Source organism: Eucalyptus grandis, chromosome 7 (genome assembly GCF_016545825.1).
Source record: "Eucalyptus grandis isolate ANBG69807.140 chromosome 7, ASM1654582v1, whole genome shotgun sequence".
Taxonomy (NCBI): domain Eukaryota; kingdom Viridiplantae; phylum Streptophyta; class Magnoliopsida; order Myrtales; family Myrtaceae; genus Eucalyptus; species Eucalyptus grandis.
The window spans coordinates 59,481,837-59,502,826 of record NC_052618.1 but is presented as its reverse complement, the minus strand read 5'-3'; the positions used below and the strand labels follow the sequence as shown (position 1 = coordinate 59,502,826).

Here is a 20,990-nt window from a genome sequence, read left to right as displayed (position 1 = left end):
TCTTCTTCTTCGCCACAAGAGCTTTATATTTATTTGCGCCTTTGGAGTAGCTGCATTCACTCAATCTCTTTGGTTCCAGGAGGCAGTTTGGCACCTAGTGACCTACCCCATACTAATTGGGCATATTATTTAGCCCTGCTATTAGCGATATCATGTCCTTGAATGTTTTCATTGTATAGTTCTTGGGAGATATTGACGTTAAGAATGAAATACCACCATTTTTTGATGTCTCTGAGATATGAATTGCATATTTAGGTTAGAGTTCAGTTTTCATGGCTAGCGTGTTTATGTCTTTTCTTAGTTTCTACTGCCAAGTCTGCATTCTTAATCTAAGTTGCTGCTAGATCCCTCCTTTTTTTCACAGTCATCCTTATTTCTGTAAAATTTTTGTTGTAGGATCATGGACACTGGGTTAACTCCCTGCTCTGAGCACTGAGTATGTTCTTCAAACTGTAGCTTTTGATCACACTGGAAAACACTATTCATCTTCTGAAGAAATGAAGCAAGTAGGTAACTGTTATTATGTGGAATCATCTTTATATCACGAGGCAATAAAATCACACATTTATTTCTCTCTGCACATTGATTTGCTCATGCAACTTAGTATGCATTGGTTATTTCTCTCTGGACATTATTTTCTTACAACCTAGTATGCATTAGTCAGCACATGTCTTTTGGCTCTGTGCATGTTCTGCCCCCTTGTGGTGATTCTCTGCCTTTGGGTCTGTGCACATTTGTATTTCTACTTTCTGGTAACTGTTATATGAACTTCTGTATTTTGTTGATGAACATAGGTTGCATTAGAAAGTTATAAGAAAATGAAAGGCAATGCTCCCAAAAAATTGGTCTCTGGATCTGATGATTTTACTATGTTTTTGTGGGAACCTTCGGTCGGTAAGCATACTAAAACACGAATGACCGATCCCCAACTGGTATGTGTGCGCGCGTGTGTGAGGGGAGAGGGAGGAGGGAGGAGGGAGGGAGGGAGGGAGATTGATTTGATAGCTACCTGCTTTTGCTGTGTGATTGATTCCCTAAGTCTTTACTGTAATTAGAAGACTGTTTGTGTACCATTATATACTATCAATTGCCATAATGATGCTAAATAAGGACGTACTCCACATTGTGGTCCTGGTGGCACTGGTTCAATGGATGAGACATCCTCCTAATATTTTCTTGAGGCTAGTACTTTAGATCCTTGTTGAACTGTCTTAGGTGTAAATGCGGGAAATTATGCTTTTTGTTTGCAGCTTGTGGATCGTATCTACTTTTCACTGGATGGGCAATAGGTGGCTAGTGCTTCGTTTGATAGATCTGTGAAGTTGTGGAATGGTATTATTGGGAAGATTGTTGCTGCATTCAGTGGACATGTCCGGCCTGTATATCAGATAAGGTTTGAGATATTTTCAAAATTTGCTCGTCTTATCCATTCAAGAATGATTTCTAATCCTGATTTACATAATGCACAGTTGTTCTGCGGATGGTAGACTTCTTTTAAGTGGGAGCAAAGACTACCCTGAAGGTCAATTGCACAACGCATATAGCGTTTGAATGATTTCCATAAAGTACTTACGTGTGTCATGGGCCAGCTTTAAGAGAGATCAAGTGTGGTCACTTAGAATTGTAACAGGAGAGCTTGTAATATTATCTGTGAAAATAATATCAGTGTTACAGGAAATTAGTTTATTTATGGTGCAAGCAATAAGGATTTTTCCCCCTGGTTGCTGAGTTCTAGTGCAACTTGTTTTCATTGAGATCTCAATGGCCTATTTAAAGTTATTTTTTGAACCATTGGACCATGTTAGGTCTGCTTATTTTGCGAGATATGGTGATGAGGATATTGTAAAGCAGAGTACGTTGGAAGCTTGAGTGATGTACTCTTGCTTGTTGTTTTAATTCTGTTTGAACTATTTGTAAATGTCAATAGCATGTGGAGTCTGCCCTTTTTACCGGTTATGATTATTATGAATTTTTGCCTGATTTGAATGCTTAAATGTTTGCTCAATATTTGGCTTACTTTTAGATGCAGGATATTCGCACGAAGAAGTTGAAACAAGATCTTCCGGGTCATGCGGATGAGGTTTGTTCCCTTAACATGGTCATCAGACAAGTTTTAAGTTTGTATGTCTATCATGGACTACCACTTGCTTACTTTAGCACATGTTCTCGTGAGAAGGTTTTTGCGGTCGATTGGAATTCAGATGGTGAGAATGTTGCTTCTGGTGGTAAAGATAAGGTGTTGAAGCTATGGATGGGATAATGCATTGGGAGTTATACAAAGGCCTGTCAGACCATTGCATATGCAGATGAAATGAGATGGCTGTCACGCCCCGGACCCCGAGCACGTGCCCATCCCTATCTGGTCAATAATAATTTGCGACTTCCCAAGATGAGTCGCCGACCCTTTCCATTTTATTGCACATGCGGAAGCGAAAAGAAATCCCCTGACAGTAATCATCTCGGGATAGAAAAGCAGAATAATAGATTCATACACAAACATGCTTTTATATATACACTGAGTCATGAACACAGGTCTATGGCCAAAGACTACAAAAGACTGGCCTTCCAAAAAGAAGCGGTCCTAACTGACCTATGCTTCCGATCACATCCTCTCAGCTCCAGGTCCTCCACTCGACGACCCTGAAAATGTTGTCTCACAACGGGGTGAGATATCATCTCAGCGACTCTAAGCTCTAAACCCCAATTAGGAGGGAAATACGCCAAGAAGCATCCTAAGCACGCAATTACACAATCAAGGAGACTTACCTTGTCTCAGATCCACCCTGTAGGTCAGTACAATTTATCTCACAGACAACACGAGAGCATGAGCAACAAATAAGCTCCAATAATTGAAACGCCACACTCAATTAATCATGCGTTCCTAGATTTGATCTCGGCATATAGCACGGCCTACTCTTAGTTCGGCGGTCTTGGCATTACTGACTTCGTCTCACCCCATTAAGCACGGCACGTCTCTTTATCGACGGCTTTCCAGAAGGAGCATAGGGTCAGAATCAAGCTGCGATCGGCTTCCCGTTGTCCAGGGGTATCCCACATTGGGATAACGTCTAGCTCAACGGCCGGGACGATTTCTCATAACCATCACACGATCACTCAAATATGGCTCAGACACCGTGCATTGCACTCAAATGCTTCAATTAAAATGGTGAGCCCGACCTTTTTCTTCATATTAGAAATTCACATGAAATTACTCGTGTGTGGGGACACGGTCAACTTGATCAGAAAAATTGATATTCCTCCTTTTTGAAATCCCACTATTTCATATAGTACTAAAAACCATTTTCGGTATCAAAACCCGACACCTGGGATTTTCTGAATAAATATTGGAAATTCACAATTTTGGAATTAAATACCAAAAATCCAATCGGCACTCAATTTGCATAACTTAGCACTCAATTGCAGAAATTAACCACACCATTGCAATCGGCACGAAATTAGGTCACCGGCTATTCCGGCCTAATTTCCGGAAAAATAATTAATAATTAAATAATTACTGAAATTAATTAAATAAATCAATTTAAATTCTAGAAATAATACCCTAGGCCAAAATCATTAAATTAATAACCAATACGGACCCGGAAAATTTCCGAACCCTTCTAGATAAATAGTACAATTTATTTAGGCCTTAGCTAAACCACGCTAACCACCTAACATGCTCAATTAAATAATTTAATTTCTAATTTAATCTAACTAACCACCTAATTCCTAATAAAATAAATCTAACACCCCTTAAACGTCATTAACCTACTAAGCGAGTTTAGAGTATAAACTCACCGGTTAATTGCGGAAACCGGTTCACCGCGACGACGACTCGATGGCGGCCAAAATCGAAATTTTTGGCGGCGTCGACAAACTTGGGCTGGGCCTAAACTTAGCCCAACAAATCTCAGCCCAAATCTGAGATTTGCTTTTGAAATTGGACTGGGCTTGAGTTCAAGTGGGCCTTAAGCTTGCAATGGAATTGGGCCTGAGCTTGAATCACTTGGGCTTTGCTGGTTGAACAAAATGGGCTTCTCTGCTGGAGATTGGGCTTAAAAATCACTGGACTGAAGAATTCGCTGGATCCATGGGCTTCAAAGGCTGGACTGAAATTTCTCTGCAGATGGGCTGAACTGAGTGGCTTCTAAAAACTTGCGTGGGCTGAATCCAAGGAGCAACAAAGACAGAGAAGCAGCAGCTTCTACAGGCTGGGCTTCTTCGGCTGAGTGGCCGAGTGGATTGGGGCCGAGACGCACGCGCAAGAGGAGAAACGGACGAAGCAGTTGCTGGCGTTGGCTGCTGAACTCGAGCTGGGGAGACGCGGCCACGGATTTGCTGGTCTTCGTGCAAGCCGAAATCCACGAGCTTTGAAGGCAATCGGATGATCGAGCGGTAGAAGGAGCTGGCGGTGGGGACGTGGACTGAGAACAACGGCTGCAGGCGTGATGATCGAAGGGGATGGCCTGCTTCGGTGGCTTCGTGGGCTTTGCTTCTTCGTGGGGGTGTCCTCGAACTATTGAGAAGACCACGCTTGGAGATGGACACACAAACGGCCGCTGCACAGATGGCTTCACGCGAGGGGCTTCGGTCAACAAAAGAGTTGAGAAAGACTTGATTATTGACCGGCGTGAGTGGGGGAAAGATGGAAGGAATTTGTTAAGGAAATAAGAGCAACTCAGCCAACGCAGAGTGATTACTCTGCTGTCACAACTTCAACAAAGGGAGATAATGAAAGTGAAAGGGCTGCAGCTATTGTAAAGATCAAAGGAAGTATAGCACAAAGCAAAAAGCGAAGCACACAAGTCAGGGGAGACTATTTGACCGGGAAAGCCACGTCATGAAGTGAGTCGGTGATGAAGACTTCACCGAAGACTTGAAGACTTCAATTTACACGTGTGCTGTCAGTTTTGCTTTTCTGTTTTCGTTTTTTGTTTTTCTGTTTTTAAGTTCAGTTGTTTTTTGTTTTCCTTTTTTCTTCTTCTGAGAAAAAGTCTTCTTAGCAGCTTGCTGAGTTCAAAAGAGAGAGAGTGTGAAAAACAGAGCACGCCATTGAAAATATGCTCTGTGATGTATAGCATATACTGTGTAAATACAGAGAAAGAAGAAAGTTTCATTTTTTCAGTCTTCGTTCATCTTATTCATCTTCACATGGTATCGAGCATGGTCGATCATCCTTATTGGTCCTCTGCTCACCAGATCCGGTGCAAATCGAAGGTCTTTGTAGCTGCGAAGCGGTTCTCGCTCGTCGATCTGGTCCTCGATTGCCGGATCGACTCAATCCGAAGCCGACGGCAACCGCGGTGACGAATCTGGTTTGGCGGATCACCCTTGGAAATCGAAGGCGAAGGTCGTGGATCGCGAGGGGACTCTCAATCTCTCTCGGTTCCGGTGGTTGTGAGGGTTTCTCGGCGGATCTCTCTGTTCCATTGGTTGTGAGGGTTTCTCGGTTCCGGTGGTTGTGAGGGTTTCCGGTGGTTGTGAGGGTTCCGGTGGTTGTGAAGGTCAGGGATCGCTCTGTTTGGGGATCTCTCGGTTTGGGGTGAAGATCGGCGCGGCGGTGACAGCGATTCCCGCCCGTGGCTCGATTCGGCTCTCCACCGGATTTGCTCTCTTCTTCTCGATTGCTCTCGAGGATCGGCGTCACTTGATCGGGCGCTCAAAGCGCGAAACTCAGATTCGTGCCAAGTTTGAAGGTCTCGACTCGGCTTCGAGGGTAGAGATTAGCAGTGGTTATAGTAACTACGGTGGCTTCCATTTCTCCGGTGATTCCTCGTTGAAGGACGTTGGAAGGAAGACTCCCTATTCATCCACTTGAAGTTGAAGTTGCGAGATTCAATCGAAGCCACTTCCCAAAGCACCACCAGCCTTCGCGGTCACAAAGAAGCGCTGTGTTCATCCCTAATTCGCATGTTCTTTTCTGAAGGTAGAGACCAAGTGGTCGATTACTCCTGTATGAAATCCGGTGATGTTCAAGTCTCGTGATAAGTCCGAACTTCACTTTGATCACGGCAAATCAAAGTAGCTATTGATCATTCTCGTTTGTTGATTTGGAGATTTCAAAGTGCTTTTAACATCAACATTATCATTGTCTTCTTCAAAGCTGAGAGAACACAAAGATGGCAACAAGAACACAGAAATACCCTTTCCCAATACATGTTAATATTTCCAATTTTGTCACAATCAAACTTGCTGAAGATAATTTTCTGTTATGGCAAGCTCGGTTTCTGAGATTTCTTGAAGCCAAGAACTTTTTGGCTTCATTAATGGTGAAATTCCATCACCTCCTCGAATGTTACAGATTGAAGTTGAAGGGTGTGGCTGAAGCCTGTAAATCAGACATTACAGATTGGACAAAAAGCGATAAGCTTGTATCATCATGGATTAGTGGAGCTGTATCGAAAACATTCGAGCTTGATCATTGGCTTAGAAACATCCTATGAGGTATGGCAGACACTTCTTAATCGTTTTACACAGAAGTCAGTTGCTAGAGAGTTTGAACTGAGAGGAAAACTACAAGCCTGCCAGAAACGGGATCGAGTTCTTTCTGTTTATCTCAGAGAATACAAATCCATATGTGATCAGCTAAATGCTATAGGAAAGCCTGTAGATGAGATAACCAAAATGTTTGGTGTTTTGGAAGGACTGGGTTCTAAGTATGAAAATTTTCGATCTATTATATACTGCCTGAAACCTCAACCAGAATATGATGAGGTAATAGCACAATTAGAAAGATTTGAAACAAGATTGCAGAACTATTCCAGGAACCAATATAATCCCAATCTAGCTTATTTTGGACAAAGACAATCTGAAATACAGCAGAAAGGAAACACCGAGAGAATATATCCTCGAACTCGGGTTTTGCGTTCAAAGAAGCAATTACGAGAGGGGACGTAACTATGGTCGAGGACGTGCTACTAATGGTAGAGGTCGTGGTTATGGATATTCTTAAAGAAGTCAGAACTACAGAATAAACACTTTGATTCAGGATCAAGGAGATCAGCAACTTAGACAGAAAAATGACTTCCCTGGATCTAGTCAGGGGTTTCGACCATATGCAAGTTACTCACAGAGGTATCAGGACATCAAAACTTATCCATCTTCGACTCTAACCTTCAATAAACATCTGCAGGATGAGAAAATAACAGGAAGTACTCGACTGGAGTGTCAAATTTATAAACGTCCAGGACATGATGCACTTCCATTTCTTGGTATAGATTTGATAACTCATATCAAGCTGAAGATATTCCAACAGCATTGACAGCGATGCATCTTGAGGATCCAAAAGGAAATGAGTGGTATCCAGATACTGGTGCTACAGCTCACATCAGTGCAAATCCTAGTATTCTTCATACACTCTCTAAGTATAGTGGAACTGATACTGTCATGATAGGAAATGGGTCATGTCTGCCTATTACTTACATTGGTGATACTCTGTTAAATACTGAGGACAACTCATTACCTCTTAATGATGTACTAATTGTTCTAGAAATAAAGAAGATTCTTCTCTCAGTTTCTAAACTAATAGATGACTATCCTTGTTCTTTTGTCTTTGATAAAACTGGTGTCTATGTAAAGGACAATCACACCAATACAACAATGAAGCTCGAAAGGAAAATTAAAGGACTTTACCGAGTGGACTCACAAACTACAGAAGCATTCTTCACTCAAAGACACAGAGTTGCAGTAGAAGATGTGTGGCACCAGAGATTGGCCCACACAAACTCGAAAATAGTAAAGCATCTACGAATCGAAGTTGATTTACTTGTAATGCAACAACACGAGACTATATGTAGAAGCTATCAAATAGCAAAGAGTACAGCTTTACCTTTTCCTTTATCAGACACTACATCCAATGTTCCTTTAGAAAAGATACACTGTGACATTTAGGGTCCCTCACCAGTTAGTTCTTTTCAGAAATTTAAGTACTATGTCATCTTTGTAGACAATTTTTCCCGCTATAGCTGGCTGTATCCAATGAAGCTAAAGTCAGAATTCTATGATATCTTTGTTGAGTTTCAGAAACTAGTCGAGAGGCAATTCAATCATAGAATCAAAATTTTTCATTGTGATGGAGGAGGAGAGTTTATCGACAACAGATTCGAGAATCATTTAAGGAATAGTGGCATAAAGCAGTTCATGTCTTGCCCACATACACGTAACAAAATGGAATATCGAAAGGAAACATCGTCATATAGTTGAACTGGGTTTAGCTATGCTGTATCACTCTAGAGTTCCATTGAAATTTTGGGTAGATGCCTTCATGACAGCTAACTATATTGTAAATATTCTTCCTACACCAAAGTTACAACTGGACTCACCTTACAGCAAAATTCATCATCATCAGCCAAGCTATGAACATCTAAGGGTCTTTGGATGTGCATGTTATCCTTGTCTTAGACCATACACACAACATAAATTCGATCCCAGATCTCTTACTTGTGTCTTCCTGGGATACAGTGAACGCCAGAAAGGGTATTGCTGCCTTGTACCTACTGATGGTCGTATATATATAAGTAGACATGTTGTGTTTGATGAGAATTTCTTCCCATTCACAAAGAAGTTGACAATCGACTATGAACATTGTACTACTTTGTACAAACAATGGGTGGAAGAAGTTAAACTTCTTGATTCTCATAGTGCAGCACCAGTAAACAATGGCTTCACTGACCATACAACAAATTTCCAGTATAGTCCTACTTTGGAAGATGATCACACGATACATCATACATTGTAAGTACGCCACAAATTTCATCTTTCACACACATGCAATCTGATTCGGTTCTGAAGAACAACAGGTCTTACTTCCACAAGTGTCACACCAATGACATTGTCATTGATCAAGGCATTGCTGTTCATCAAGGTACCATTGTTGTTCATCAAGGTACTACTACTATTCATCATATGCAGACTCGACTAAAATCTGGTATTATAAAACCAAATCCTAAGTATGCATGTTTAGCTGAATATAAAGTGCCTTTGGAACCACGATCAGTTAAATCAGCCTTAGCTGATGAAGGGTGGTACGAGCAATGCAAGAAGAAATGAATGCTCGTATGAAAATCAGACTGGATACTAGTTCCTAGAACTAACCAAATGAATGTTATAGGCTGTAAATGGGTGTTTAAGACCAAATTAGCACTGATGGTAGTCTTGACAGATTAAAAGCTCGGTTAGTTGCCAAAGGGTTTCATCAAGAAGAGAGAGTTGACTTTATCAAAACATTCAGTCCTCGTTGTTAAACATGCTACCATTCGTATAGTACTTTCTGTGGCTATGATGAAAAATTGGCCAATACATCAACTTGATGTTAAAAATGCTTTCCTACATGGAGTCTTAAATGAGACTGTGTATATGGAGCAGCCACCTGGGTTTATACATCCTCAAAAATCTCAGTGTGTTTGTCTTCTCAAGAGGTCTTTATATGGTCTTCGTCAAGCACCACGTGCCTGGTTTGATAAATTTAGTAATTTCTTCTTGAAAATGGCTTCTTCGTAGGTGACCCATCTCTCTTTGTTCTTCATAGTGGTTCAGATATAATACTGTTATTACTCTATGTAGACGACATAATTTTGACTGGCAGCTCAGCTCAGCTTCTAGCTACATTGATCAAGAAACTAAGCCTTCAATTCCACATGAAAGATCTCGGATATCTTCATTATTTTTAGGAATTGAAGCCAAACGTACTTCTCAAGATCTCTTTCTTTGTCGACCAAGTATGCAATTGATCTACTTAACGAGCTCACATGAGAATGCAAACTGTCTCAACTCCTTTGCCACTTAGATCAAATGATGATATTCTCGTTTGCGATCCACTTGAGTATAGAAGTATAGTAGGCGGTCTTCAATATTTGACGATCACCCGACCCGATCTTGCCTATGCAACGAATCTGCTATGCCGAAATTGCAGCATCCAACAGTTGCAGACTTTCATAAATTGAAAAGAGTCCTTCGCTATGTTAAAGGAACAGCACATCTAGGGATCTTCCTCCATTCTAATAGTTCAACAGCCCTCTATGGATACTCAAATGCTGATTGGGCTGGATGTGCTAACACCAAACGTTCCACTACTGGTTTTTGCACTTATCTTGGCTCTAATCTTCTCTCTTGGTCAGCCAAGAAACAACCTACCGTATCACGCTCTTCCACCGAAGCTGAATATCGAGCACTTGCATCAACTACGCTGATCTTACTTGGATTAGCTTTGTCCTACGAGATATTGGTATATCTCTCATATCACCCACACTCTTGTTCTGTGATAACAAATCTGCTATTTCTCTTACAGCTAATCCCATCCTACATGCTCGCACTAAGCATATTGAAGTTGATTTTCACTTTGTTTGTGAAAAAGTATCCTCGGTTCTATAAATGTTCGATATATTCCAAGTCATCTTCAGCTTGCCGACATCTTTACTAAGTCCTTATCACGTTTTGCTCACTCTACTATTAGAACCAAATTGGGTATGGGATTCTTAACCCTTCCAAATTTGAGGGGGATGTTAAGGAAATAAGAGCAACTCAGCCAATGCAGAGGGATTACTCTGCTGTCACAACTTCAACAAAGGAAGATAATGAAAGTGAAAGGGCTACAGCTATTGTAAAGATCAAAGGAAGTATAGCACAAAGCATAAAGCGAAGCACACAAGTCGGGAGACTATTTGACTGGGAAAGCCACGTCATGAAGTGAGTCAGTGATGAAGACTTCACCGAAGACTTCAATTTACACGTGTGCTGTCAGTTTCGCTTTTTTGTTTTAGTTTTGTTTTTCTGTTTTTAAGTTCAGTTTTTTGTTTTCCTTTTTTCTTCTTCTGAGAAAAAGTCTTCTTAGCAGCTTGCTGAGTTTTACGAGTGAGAGAATGTGAAAACAGAGCACGCCATTGAAAATATGCTCTGTGATGTATAGCATATACTGTGTAAATACGGAGAGGAAGAAGAAAGTTTCATTTTTCAGTCTTCGTTCATCTTATTCATCTTCACAGAATTTTGGTGGATGTTGGGCGTGTGAGTGGGGGAAGCATGAGCTGCAAGTGAGGAATTGCAAACTGAGATGGGTGGGAGAAGATGACCGAACAACAGGGCGGAAAAAATGAAAAGGAGCTACGAAAGGGAGAGGTCGGCGAGGAGTCGTGCAAGGAAAGCCAAGAGGGGGGCCCAATTTTGACAAACCTTAGCCATTCCATTTACTCCCTTGTCCCCTAATACTTTCTACCAATTTAATTTTCACAAACTAATCCAAAATGAAGCCAAAAATGCTGTCCAAGCATAATTCGAATTTCACACTTTAGTCTTCAATCTCTCCATTCAATTTCTTCACCAATTCTCTAAGTCGAGGTCCAATTTCGCCAAGGAAAAATCCCGAACAATTTTCTGTAAGTCCCTGACGCTCACATGCTCAGTTTAGAAGTCCCAATTTCCATCGATTTAGCCCATCTGAATTTCCGCTGATTTTCCACAACGTCCGTATCGATTTTCCGCAAAAAATCCCAGAATCTCTGAAAGTTCTTCGGAGAGTGAGTCGACATTCCTAAAACAGTTTGTGACACCTCAGAACTTTCAATTTCTGAAATCAGGTTCAAATTTGCGGTTATTTTCAATCCGGCGCGCTTTTAGCGTGACCTAGTCTATCGATTAACTTTTAGGAATTTTTGGTGCAATTGACCCGTGATCGATTTATCTCGAGTCATAAAGTACATCTTCGACCCATTGGCAACTCTCAGTTGTCGTGAAAATCTCAAGGTTTCAATTACGGATACCGGGTACCAAAACGACAAAAAATCAATTTAGTGCCGATCGATGAGAATTTTTCAATCAAGTGGAATCACCCACAATTTGATCACATATCTCAGTCGAATCGACCTATCTCTGATTTCTGATCGATCTCTAACGGTGCCGTAATGGCCCTTGCAGATCAACACGGTTGAGCAGTCGATTATTGGTCGAATTCTCAAGTCCAATTGCATTTAGATTCCCTAATTGTTTCTCCGGATAGTCCAGTTATCTCGTGAGTGATCAGCTCAGAGAATAGCACTATTAGCGTTTCGATGAAAGGCCCGATTTATTTAATCGAAAACAAGTTATGAAAATTCAGGCTGTCACAATGGCAGTTCAGATGCTTTCATCAGAAGTGAAGATTGATTGTTTGATAACACATATTATGTCTGCAGACAGAAAGTGCACGCTCAACTATTAGGTGCTGCGAGTTCAGATGCAATTTGGTCGTGTAAAGCTCTCTTGCATCAGGATGTCAATCGCAGCCAGTATGCATTGTCTACTTATGATCCAGCTATTATTATCAAGGTTTTGTTAAGCTCAGAAACACTGTTCAATGCTCTGTTGATTGAGAGCATCATGAGTCACCAATATTTTGGTCATATAAGTCATTGGCAGAATCAGTCTTTTATATTCATATCCAATTATAGTGAGTCCTTCATTTTTCTATTGGCGTTATACATAATGGCAGTCAAGTATGTTGGCCAGAAAGGAGCCTTCTTGGCTTAACCGCTAGCTTGAGTCATTAACTCAATTTATCTCACAAGTTTTCAACATTGCTTACAAAGTCTTCAAGATTATTACTGATGTTCTATATGATGAGTCGTTTCGGCAGGCAAATTGGACAGAGAAACTAAACATCAATAACTTAAGATTAGCTGGGAAAAACTGGCAGAGTAATCTCTAAAAGTGGGTAATGATACATTATTCAGAACAATTGTATGATTTAGGAGCTGAAAGGCTGAGGACAGACCACAGGTCCACAAGTCATTATTAGCAAGCTTGTGATATGCTGTTCTAAGCAAGTGCCTAGATAGAGATGAATCCCTTTTCCTTGAGGCATTCAACGGTATCTCTCAGACTCACCTCCAATGGAGTGAAGTTGACACCCAGAGCTTCTGCCTTCTTTCTTGATATCTCATACTTCGACGACGAAAGGCTTCTCATCTTCGCATCTACACCATCACGAAAACAACCATAATCTCTTGGACGCACAGTAGTCTGACAGAAGATAAGAATTAAGGAAAATGATAACTTACTTCTCGGGAGGTGCAAAGTGGGGTAGAGATTTCGGAGAATCTGCAAAGCGTCATGGCAGTGTATGACTTCGCCTACTACACAATATCTTCCATGAGCTGAATGATTTTCAAAAGCTAGGATATGTGCGAGTGCGACGCGTCTCTGACATCAACAAATCTATAGCATGTATTTGGAAATGTTTGAGCTCCTGCAGGATAAGCCTCAATTACTCCCGTGCAAACGTCAAGACAACTTTCTACCGAATGCTGCTACTGCCAGTAGTTGAAAACCATGTCGCACGTGGAAATCTACCAGAAATGATTATAATAGTGTGTCTGTGCAGCCAATTAAGCAAACCCTTAAATACATAAAGACAGATTCAGTAGATAGAATGAAAGGGCCTTGGGACCTCATGTTGCCAAATTCAGTTAACTAGCAAAGAAAGATAGCTATTCCATGGACCAATGCAAAAAGACATTCTGAGACACATGCGCCCATAACTCATAAGTATGGTTAAGGGCATACGACTCCACTGAGATCGTCTTCAATCAGATACATGGTTCTATAGTTACTCCTTGAGATTGTCTTTTGGGTAATGAGAACAAGCATGCACAAATGTTTGATGAAGACGCTCTGAAATAAAATGGCAAAGATTCAATAACAAACATAATTTATGGCTAGATGATAGTGATACCATTAATGAAGTTCAGTATTGTCTGCACAGTGAGATTAACAGTGGGCTGCAAGATAGGGCCGATCACATATCCTGGGTTTATCGTGACAAGGTCAATTCCATTCTCTTTGGTGAATTCCCAAGCTGCCTTCTCTGCTAAGGTTTTTGAAAGCATATACCAGAGCTGAAGATAGATAAGCCAAAGAGACCGTTAGAATGTTTCGCCTCATTCAACACATATAATAGCCATTGCCATGGCATGGACTTCATTGGATGTCATCCAAGGCATTCGGAGATTACTGGCTAAAAGAAACGAAAGATAAGTAGTTCTCCTCCAGGAAGTAAAGTATAGAGAAACTGTTGTATTCAATAAGCATATGTAGCATCTAACATGGCGCCAGGCCAAATTGCAAGAGTAACACAAACAACTGTAAGTGATGAGACAGGCACTCCTTGGTTTGGGTATCCGTAAAAGTGTCTAGTGAAAGCTATGTGATTTAAGAGAGAAATGTTCCCTGATGTCCCAACTCCTCTCAGAATCAGCATTTTACCAGTTTCACCATGTAACAGGAACTCTGAATGTAATTCAACACTAAAATTTCACAAGTGAAAGAAATGAACAGCAATATTGTCAGGAAATTTTGATATACAAACCTTGGATTTCTCGCAAAATTCTGGATCTGAATGCCAAGTCTCATCAATGACAACGCCCGAAGTCAGAGGTTTTGCACTGAATATAACTGCAGTCATAGAGGACGTCACAACTACTCTCTTGATAGAAGAGGCTTTGGTGCATGATCTTAGAACATTAAGGGTGCCTTTTAGGGCAGGATCAATTAATTCAGCCTGAGTCATGCAACAGAAGAAATCATTCGGTAAAATTCTCATAAAAAAAGTATCAGAAAACCGAAACTGAACTCATTGTGGCAGAAGAAAAGCAAATCCCCTTCCACATGGAATGGAATGGTTTGTCCATGAGCTATCCACTTATTTAGGAAAACAAGGACAACGTTGGATGATTAACATGGCAAGATTCAAGCACCTGGGGGTCAGCAGCTGAGAACAAAACAGGCGATGCAGTGTGAAAAGCACATTCGCATCCATCGACTACCAAGTCAAAGGACCCTTCTTCCAGCAATTCTGCTTTGAATAAATGCAGCCTCTCCCTTGCCCCCTCCAGTGCCAGAAGGTGTCCTGTCTTCTTTGGGTCGGCTGTTGCACATGCACAAGAATGAGAAAAATTCTCCATTTAACTGATTGAAATTCTAAAACTTGCAAGCACCCTCACCGACACATCAGTAGCATCTACAGTCAGAAAGGGCATAGGCGGGACAAGAAGAGCCGTATTGTTCCCGGAGAAACTTGCGCAAAAGTGATACTGAAAATAAATAAATCAAGAATCCGGAATCTAGACGATGGTTTGAGCGTGCCCCTTCTTCAACAAAGTCGAACAGGATGCAAAAGATTTGAACTTTATTGGATAGATACATAGATTAGAGGGCAATCTACAACACAAAACTAATGAAGCTACCAAGATCCTTCTATCTCTCAGAGAAAAAAAATAGCTTTGATGGTTTCACTCTAGCAAAGGGTTTGGACACAACTTCATGTGGGTTATCAGATTTCAACAGCTCTGTTTTTTTCTTCCGACAGCTTGACAATACCCAAGAAGGTCAAAAGAGCAGAGCAGAGAGAGAGAGAGAGAGAGAGTATAAAGAAAGGGAACTCTTTTCTTACATGGGTCTCGGACAGTGGCTCGAACAGTGTAGCCACGGAGGAGCAAGAGCTTGACCAGCCAAGAAGCTATGTAACCCGACCCTCCGATCACGCCCACCACCTTCTCTGCTCCGCTCATCTCCTCCGCTCTTGGCACCTGAACCGTGTGGAGTTCGCGCGCGCGCGCTGGTCTCCTCTCTTGGGGTTCGGGGGAGAGAGTGAACGAGTGCTGGAGTGCGTGGCGAAGCAGCAGATGGACCTTATTATAAAGAGCCCGATGTTCGACCGAATCTTTAAAAGTAATCCAAACCCATTTGTTGACGACAGACGGCTTCTCGCAACTCGTAAGCCATTACGTACGTGAGTGACATTACATGAGAAAATATTGGGTGGGTTTAACCCAACACGTAGGCGGTGGGTTAAACCACTGAGCGATCGACGCGTGGCTCCACGTAGGCGAGGATGTCAGGCGTTTAAAATTTGCGCGCGCCGCTCGTGGGCCCACCACTCTGACGCTCTCTCTCCTCTGCTCTCCTCTACGACATGTCCACTCGTCCTCTCTCTCTTCTCTCTTTCTCTCTTTCCCCGTTCTCCCTGTTCTCCGTTCCGTTTTGCGAGAGAACAAAATCGCAGGGCTTCTCTCCGAATGCTCTTCCCCTCCTCTGCTCTCTCTCCTCCGCTGGTTGCCTGCGACGCCGACGCCCTTTCCACCTCCGCCGACGCCGACGCCTCTGCTCTCCTCCGCTGGTTGCCCGCGACGCCGACGCCGACGCCGACGCCCTTTCCACCTCCGCTGACGCGTCTGCTCTCCTCCGTCGGTTGCCTCCGTCGCCGACGCCCCTCCGTCGGTTGCCTCCGTCGCCCCCAACTCCGATGCGGACGCCGACGCCGACGTCGACGCCGACGCCTCCGCCCCTCCACCTCCGCCTCCGCCCCCGAGGCCGTCGCCGACGCCCTTTCGCCTCCCTCTCGCGATCTCTGCTCTGCTCTCTCCCTCTTTCCTCTGCGGAGCGCCCTTGCTGGCTAACCCCGACGCCGACGAACCCCTGATTGCGTTTTGGCCTCCCTCTCCGCGAACGAAGGTCGCTCTCTCTCTTTCCTCCGCGAATCGCCCCCTGCTCCTGAATGCGGACGCCGTCGACGCCAACGCCGTCGCCTCCCGCCGTCGCCTTCCCAAGCCCCACCGTAGGCACCCCATTGGCAACTCCCGTACGTCCGGAGGTTCGTTTTTTCTTTTTCTTTTGGATTCCACTCAGTAGAATTCATGTTAAGGTTTATAGTCGGATAAGGATGGAGCACATTTGCATTAGGATTCCACTCAGTAGAATTCAGAGGAAGATTCAGAAGGAAGCAGTAGACCTTGTTTTTATTCAATAAGCAAATCTGTTGGTTTTCTGGACAAAGAACTTGCTGCTAGTGGGTTTACTAGAAAAGAGCAAGATGATATGGACAAGGTATAGTGATTCACGATGATTTGCAAATCGTTAACATTGTGTTGTCCAACTGCTTAATTTGGTGTTAGACCTAGTGGCTGACACCATAATTGATTATTCTGGTTCATGCTTGGACCACTTAGGAGTGTGCCTATTTAGTCTTATTCCTTCCATGGATTTTACTCTTTGTCATTCTTGGCTTCTGTCAGCTCCTTTTCTCACGATCATCTTCATTCTCTTGCATCTGAAAGCCAAAATAATATCTGGCCAATTGCCTGCATTGTGGTTCCTGGCTTTGCATGTTTGGTCCTTGATTGGAAGTGGAAGTGGAAGTACTTTGGTAGTATTTTAATTTTTGTTTTCTGTTTTCTTGGAAACGTGTGAATGAAAATGAAAATTCTCTAACGGGATGAAAAATGGGAGTATATGCTTGTGTTCCATCAAAGCTGTAAAATAGAATTTTTCTTTTTCCTTCCAAAGATCTGTGCTTTTGTTAGAATGAATAAATACTGGATACACCAAAATGTCATTTTCAGCTTTGAACTCTTTTTTCATTCATAACATGCTTTCCATTGTCGAAGTTGTAAAATAATTTCCAGTGTCTTTCCAAACGTGTTTTTGAAGCTGCCGCATTCTGAAATGTAAATGAAAACAGCATATACAAATTTTCTGGAACCAATTACATGTTGCCCTGGAGAATTTTGTGCAACTAGTTGACACATTAATCGAAAGTTCATCCCTAGCGTGTCATTGATTGAGTATTGTAAGTGTGCATTGTCCATGATGCGATATTAACCTTCTCTTATTGGATTCCTTTGATATAGTTCGTCGAAGAAGAAAAGGACCAGGATATATGTTATGATGATGAAGAAGATAGTGCTGGAAGGGATGAAACAATCATGAGTGATGTTGACTCTTTGCATCTGCTGGATCAGGTACTAGTATCAGAGCATTCGCTGTGATAGGCCTGAAAATCAACATTGCTGAAACTTTGTGAAACCTATAACATCAGGGCATGAGATTTCCTCTTTTTACTGGAAGCTATGTTGTTCGTTGTGCTTTATTTTCAAAAACCGAGCAAATCTTTTAAGACTATTGGAGCACTTGAGTGACTTTTCACCGGATAAGATGAAGTCATGTTTTATATATTCGTTTATGGGAATTTCCTGGTTTGTTTCCTGGATGGTTAACTGGAGGATGCAGTATTAATTTTCTGGCAGTCAGCTGAGATCCCCCTCAAAATATATTTTAAAGTCAAATGTGCTGACTCACTCAGTATTATATCCTAATCCTGCTATTTGTATGACCAGCCAGGGCACATTGTAGAAGGAAATGAGGAGGAAATCAAAGAAAATAGACAAAGATGTGAAGGACAACTCAGCAAACCTTGTTGTGAGGGATACTTCAATGAGGTAAGTATATATGGTGAAATTTTTTTAGGCATTAGGTCTGGCTTTCGCCCACTAGCTATGTAGTCTTGGATAGCGCGTGGCAGCACTTTTGATTATCAACATAAGCATGAAGGTTGAGTAATATGAATCACATTGAAGACATTCTGGCTTGCAGATATCTTGAAGTTGGATCTACCTTTGTTGTGTTCTATGATGCTCAGGCCCATTTTGATAGTTTTGGGCTTGGGTTCCTTGTTTGAGAACCTCTGACTATACTCAAGTGTTTAGTCTCTGTACTTGTGACAAATTTCATAGACAACGATGATGAATAAGCTTTGAGAGATGCCAGCTATCTGTGAGATGAACTTATCTCTCTATGTTCTCCTTTAAAATCCCATTTAATGGCGCCTGATGGAGTGGCTAATTCAAGTAAGTTTCTGGCTTGAGGTCTTTTGAATTTAGCAGCTCAAAATTTGGTCTTGTTTGAACTTACAAAAATGAGCTATTCGTAAATTTGCTTCTCGAAATTTTTGCTGATAAATACAGGCAATTTTAGCTTGAGTAATTGTGTTGCTGTCAACTGTTTTTTTCGAGGGGATAATGGACTAGTATAGTGTTTACTAATTGTTGTGATTGGTGCTTTTTCACATGTGTTTATCAGTGAGTCATGACTCACTGTAGTTTATTGAAAATGAAAAGTGACTTAAATTTTTTAAAGAAGTTTTTCCATAGTCATCACTTATCGTTGTTTATTGCTCTTTCTCGTTAGCTTCAGTAATGAGAGTTTCTTTTCCACCTGGTGCAGGATGAAAGTGAAGAGAATGCGAATGATGCTGAGTTGGTAAAGCGCCTGAACAAGCAGAGACGGCGAGCAATTGCTGCTGTTCATAGAGGAGGGAAGACCATTGCTTCTAGAAATTCTTACAAGGACAAAGGTGGAAGGTCATCTCACAATTCCAAAATTCAAAAACAATTAAGCTCCCGGTAGTGCACTTGGAAGAATTCAGCAGCATGTAGGGGCTGGAGGAAGGTGTGAGTTTAAGACTTCGTATTATAGCATATTTCGCTAGGGAAGATAAAGGAGATTTTTGTGTATTGGAAGTATAGATAGGTGGCTATTTTGCTGCAGAATATGTGTAATAGTCAGTTACTGTAATGATGTTTATGCAATAGTCAGTTACCATATCAAAAGAAAAGCCACACATGCAATTTTGTACAAAAAGAGGAACCCCTTCTAATATGTTGGTCATTACTTGTCATATGGAGATTGTGTGCAATTAATTTGTTATTTGCTGCTATTTCCTTGATGTAGTCATCTTCCAAAGGTTTCAATCTTTTTGAAGAGTTGTGCTGACTGTTAAGGATATGTAAGCTTTGTGGAGAAAACTTTGGCATGTACTGATTATCCTGTATTTTTCTATTGCAGCCTGAGGAACGAATGAGGAAAGAGATGGAAAGATTTGATCGTGAAAGAAGGAAGGAAGAAGAAAGGTTGATGCGTGAACAGCAGAGAGAGGAGGAGAGATTGCTACGTGAGCAAAGGCGAGAATCAGAGCGACGGGAGAAGTATTTACAGAAAAAAATCTATTAAGGTAAGTATTTGAGCTTGATATTGCATTTTAACTAGTTAGTTTCTTTTGCTTTATTTGATTGGTTAAGCAGCATCTCTTCTTTTTCTCTTTTCTTTACCAACTTCTCTGGTTTTTTGTTTGGAAGGCGGAGAAAAAGAGACAAAAGAAGAGCTTCATCGAGAAAAAGAAGCAGAGAGACGAAAAGCTACAGTGGAGAAGGCCACTGCTCGCAGAATTGCCAAGGAATCCATGGAGCTTATGGAGGATGAACAGCTGGAGCTGATGGAATTGGCCGCTGCAAGCAAGGGGTTGCCTTCAATTTTTAATCTGAAACGTTTAGAAGTGAGGATCTGGTTTATATTTCCTTGCACTTGAATTTGCTTCATGCTGTCATTTTGTCGTAAAGGAGCTGATTTTGACATCTTGAAATTATAGCCAATAGATGCATAGATATGTATCTCCTGTTACTGTTTCTTATTTCTGTAGTTACACGGAAAAAAAAGAGTTTCTGGTTTGTTGTACGGTGCTATTATGGTAATTGAGTATACATGCGTATGTACATAAGCAGGCGCATGCCTCCATGTGTATGCGCGCACGCTTTCATTTCATACATAAGCAGGCGCATGCCTCCATGTGTATGCGTGCACACTTTCATTTCATTTCCAGACCACGCGAAAAGCCTTATATTACCTTTGGCATACAACTCTACATAAAAGCGAAATGCAGGATCTTTCGACAATGCCTCGTCAGTCGGCAGTTTCAGCAGCCCCTCTTATTCCCATTCAACAATTACCTTCAACTAAAGCCAAACTAGGGCGCTCCTTTTTCCCAGATGTGTTGAACTAGATAGTGCGTGCTTTTCATTTTGGTTTGCCAATTCATTACCCCTTTTTCATGTTAATCTCCACAGTTCACTTGCAGAATAATTAGTTTTCAAATCAGAAGCAATGTCCAAATTACCAGAGCCATTGTGTCAATGAGAGGCGCACACGTCCCGTGCGACATCACGAGAGGTCGAAACCTCGCCTCTGACTTGATTTCCCGTTAAGCAGATGAAACAATGCAGCCATCTACAAGCTGAGAGGAGAGAAAGATGAAATGGCGAGACTGGATCTTCAACCAAAGTTAGGACCCCAGCGTGCAATGAGGAGGCTCCTCTTGCTCGAATACTGGCTTTTAACCCAGAGGAATCCTAGCGCGC

At 41.8% G+C, this 20,990-nt stretch overlaps 1 protein-coding gene, 1 long non-coding RNA gene and 1 pseudogene across 2 annotated transcripts; 1 reads left to right on the top strand and 2 right to left on the bottom strand.

Annotated features, from left to right (window-relative positions):
• Positions 1–2,463: 2,463 nt before the first annotated feature.
• LOC120295471 lies at positions 2,464–4,030 on the bottom strand. Its single transcript, XR_005552874.1, has 2 exons — positions 3,796–4,030; positions 2,464–2,640 (listed from the first exon to the last, which is right to left on the bottom strand). It is a non-coding gene; the product is annotated as an uncharacterized LOC120295471 (long non-coding RNA).
• Positions 4,031–12,615: 8,585 nt separating this feature from the next.
• LOC120295470 lies at positions 12,616–15,620 on the bottom strand (annotated as a pseudogene).
• A 1,001-nt stretch (positions 15,621–16,621) lies between these two features.
• Positions 16,622–19,798, top strand: LOC104428398. The gene is made up of 5 exons (XM_039316646.1): positions 16,622–16,848; positions 17,652–17,762; positions 18,138–18,239; positions 19,024–19,248; positions 19,645–19,798. The coding sequence occupies exons 1-4, from the start codon at positions 16,840–16,842 to the stop codon at positions 19,204–19,206; spliced, it is 405 nt and encodes a 134-aa protein (XP_039172580.1). The 5' UTR covers positions 16,622–16,839; the 3' UTR covers positions 19,207–19,248; positions 19,645–19,798.
• Positions 19,799–20,990: the final 1,192 nt, after the last annotated feature.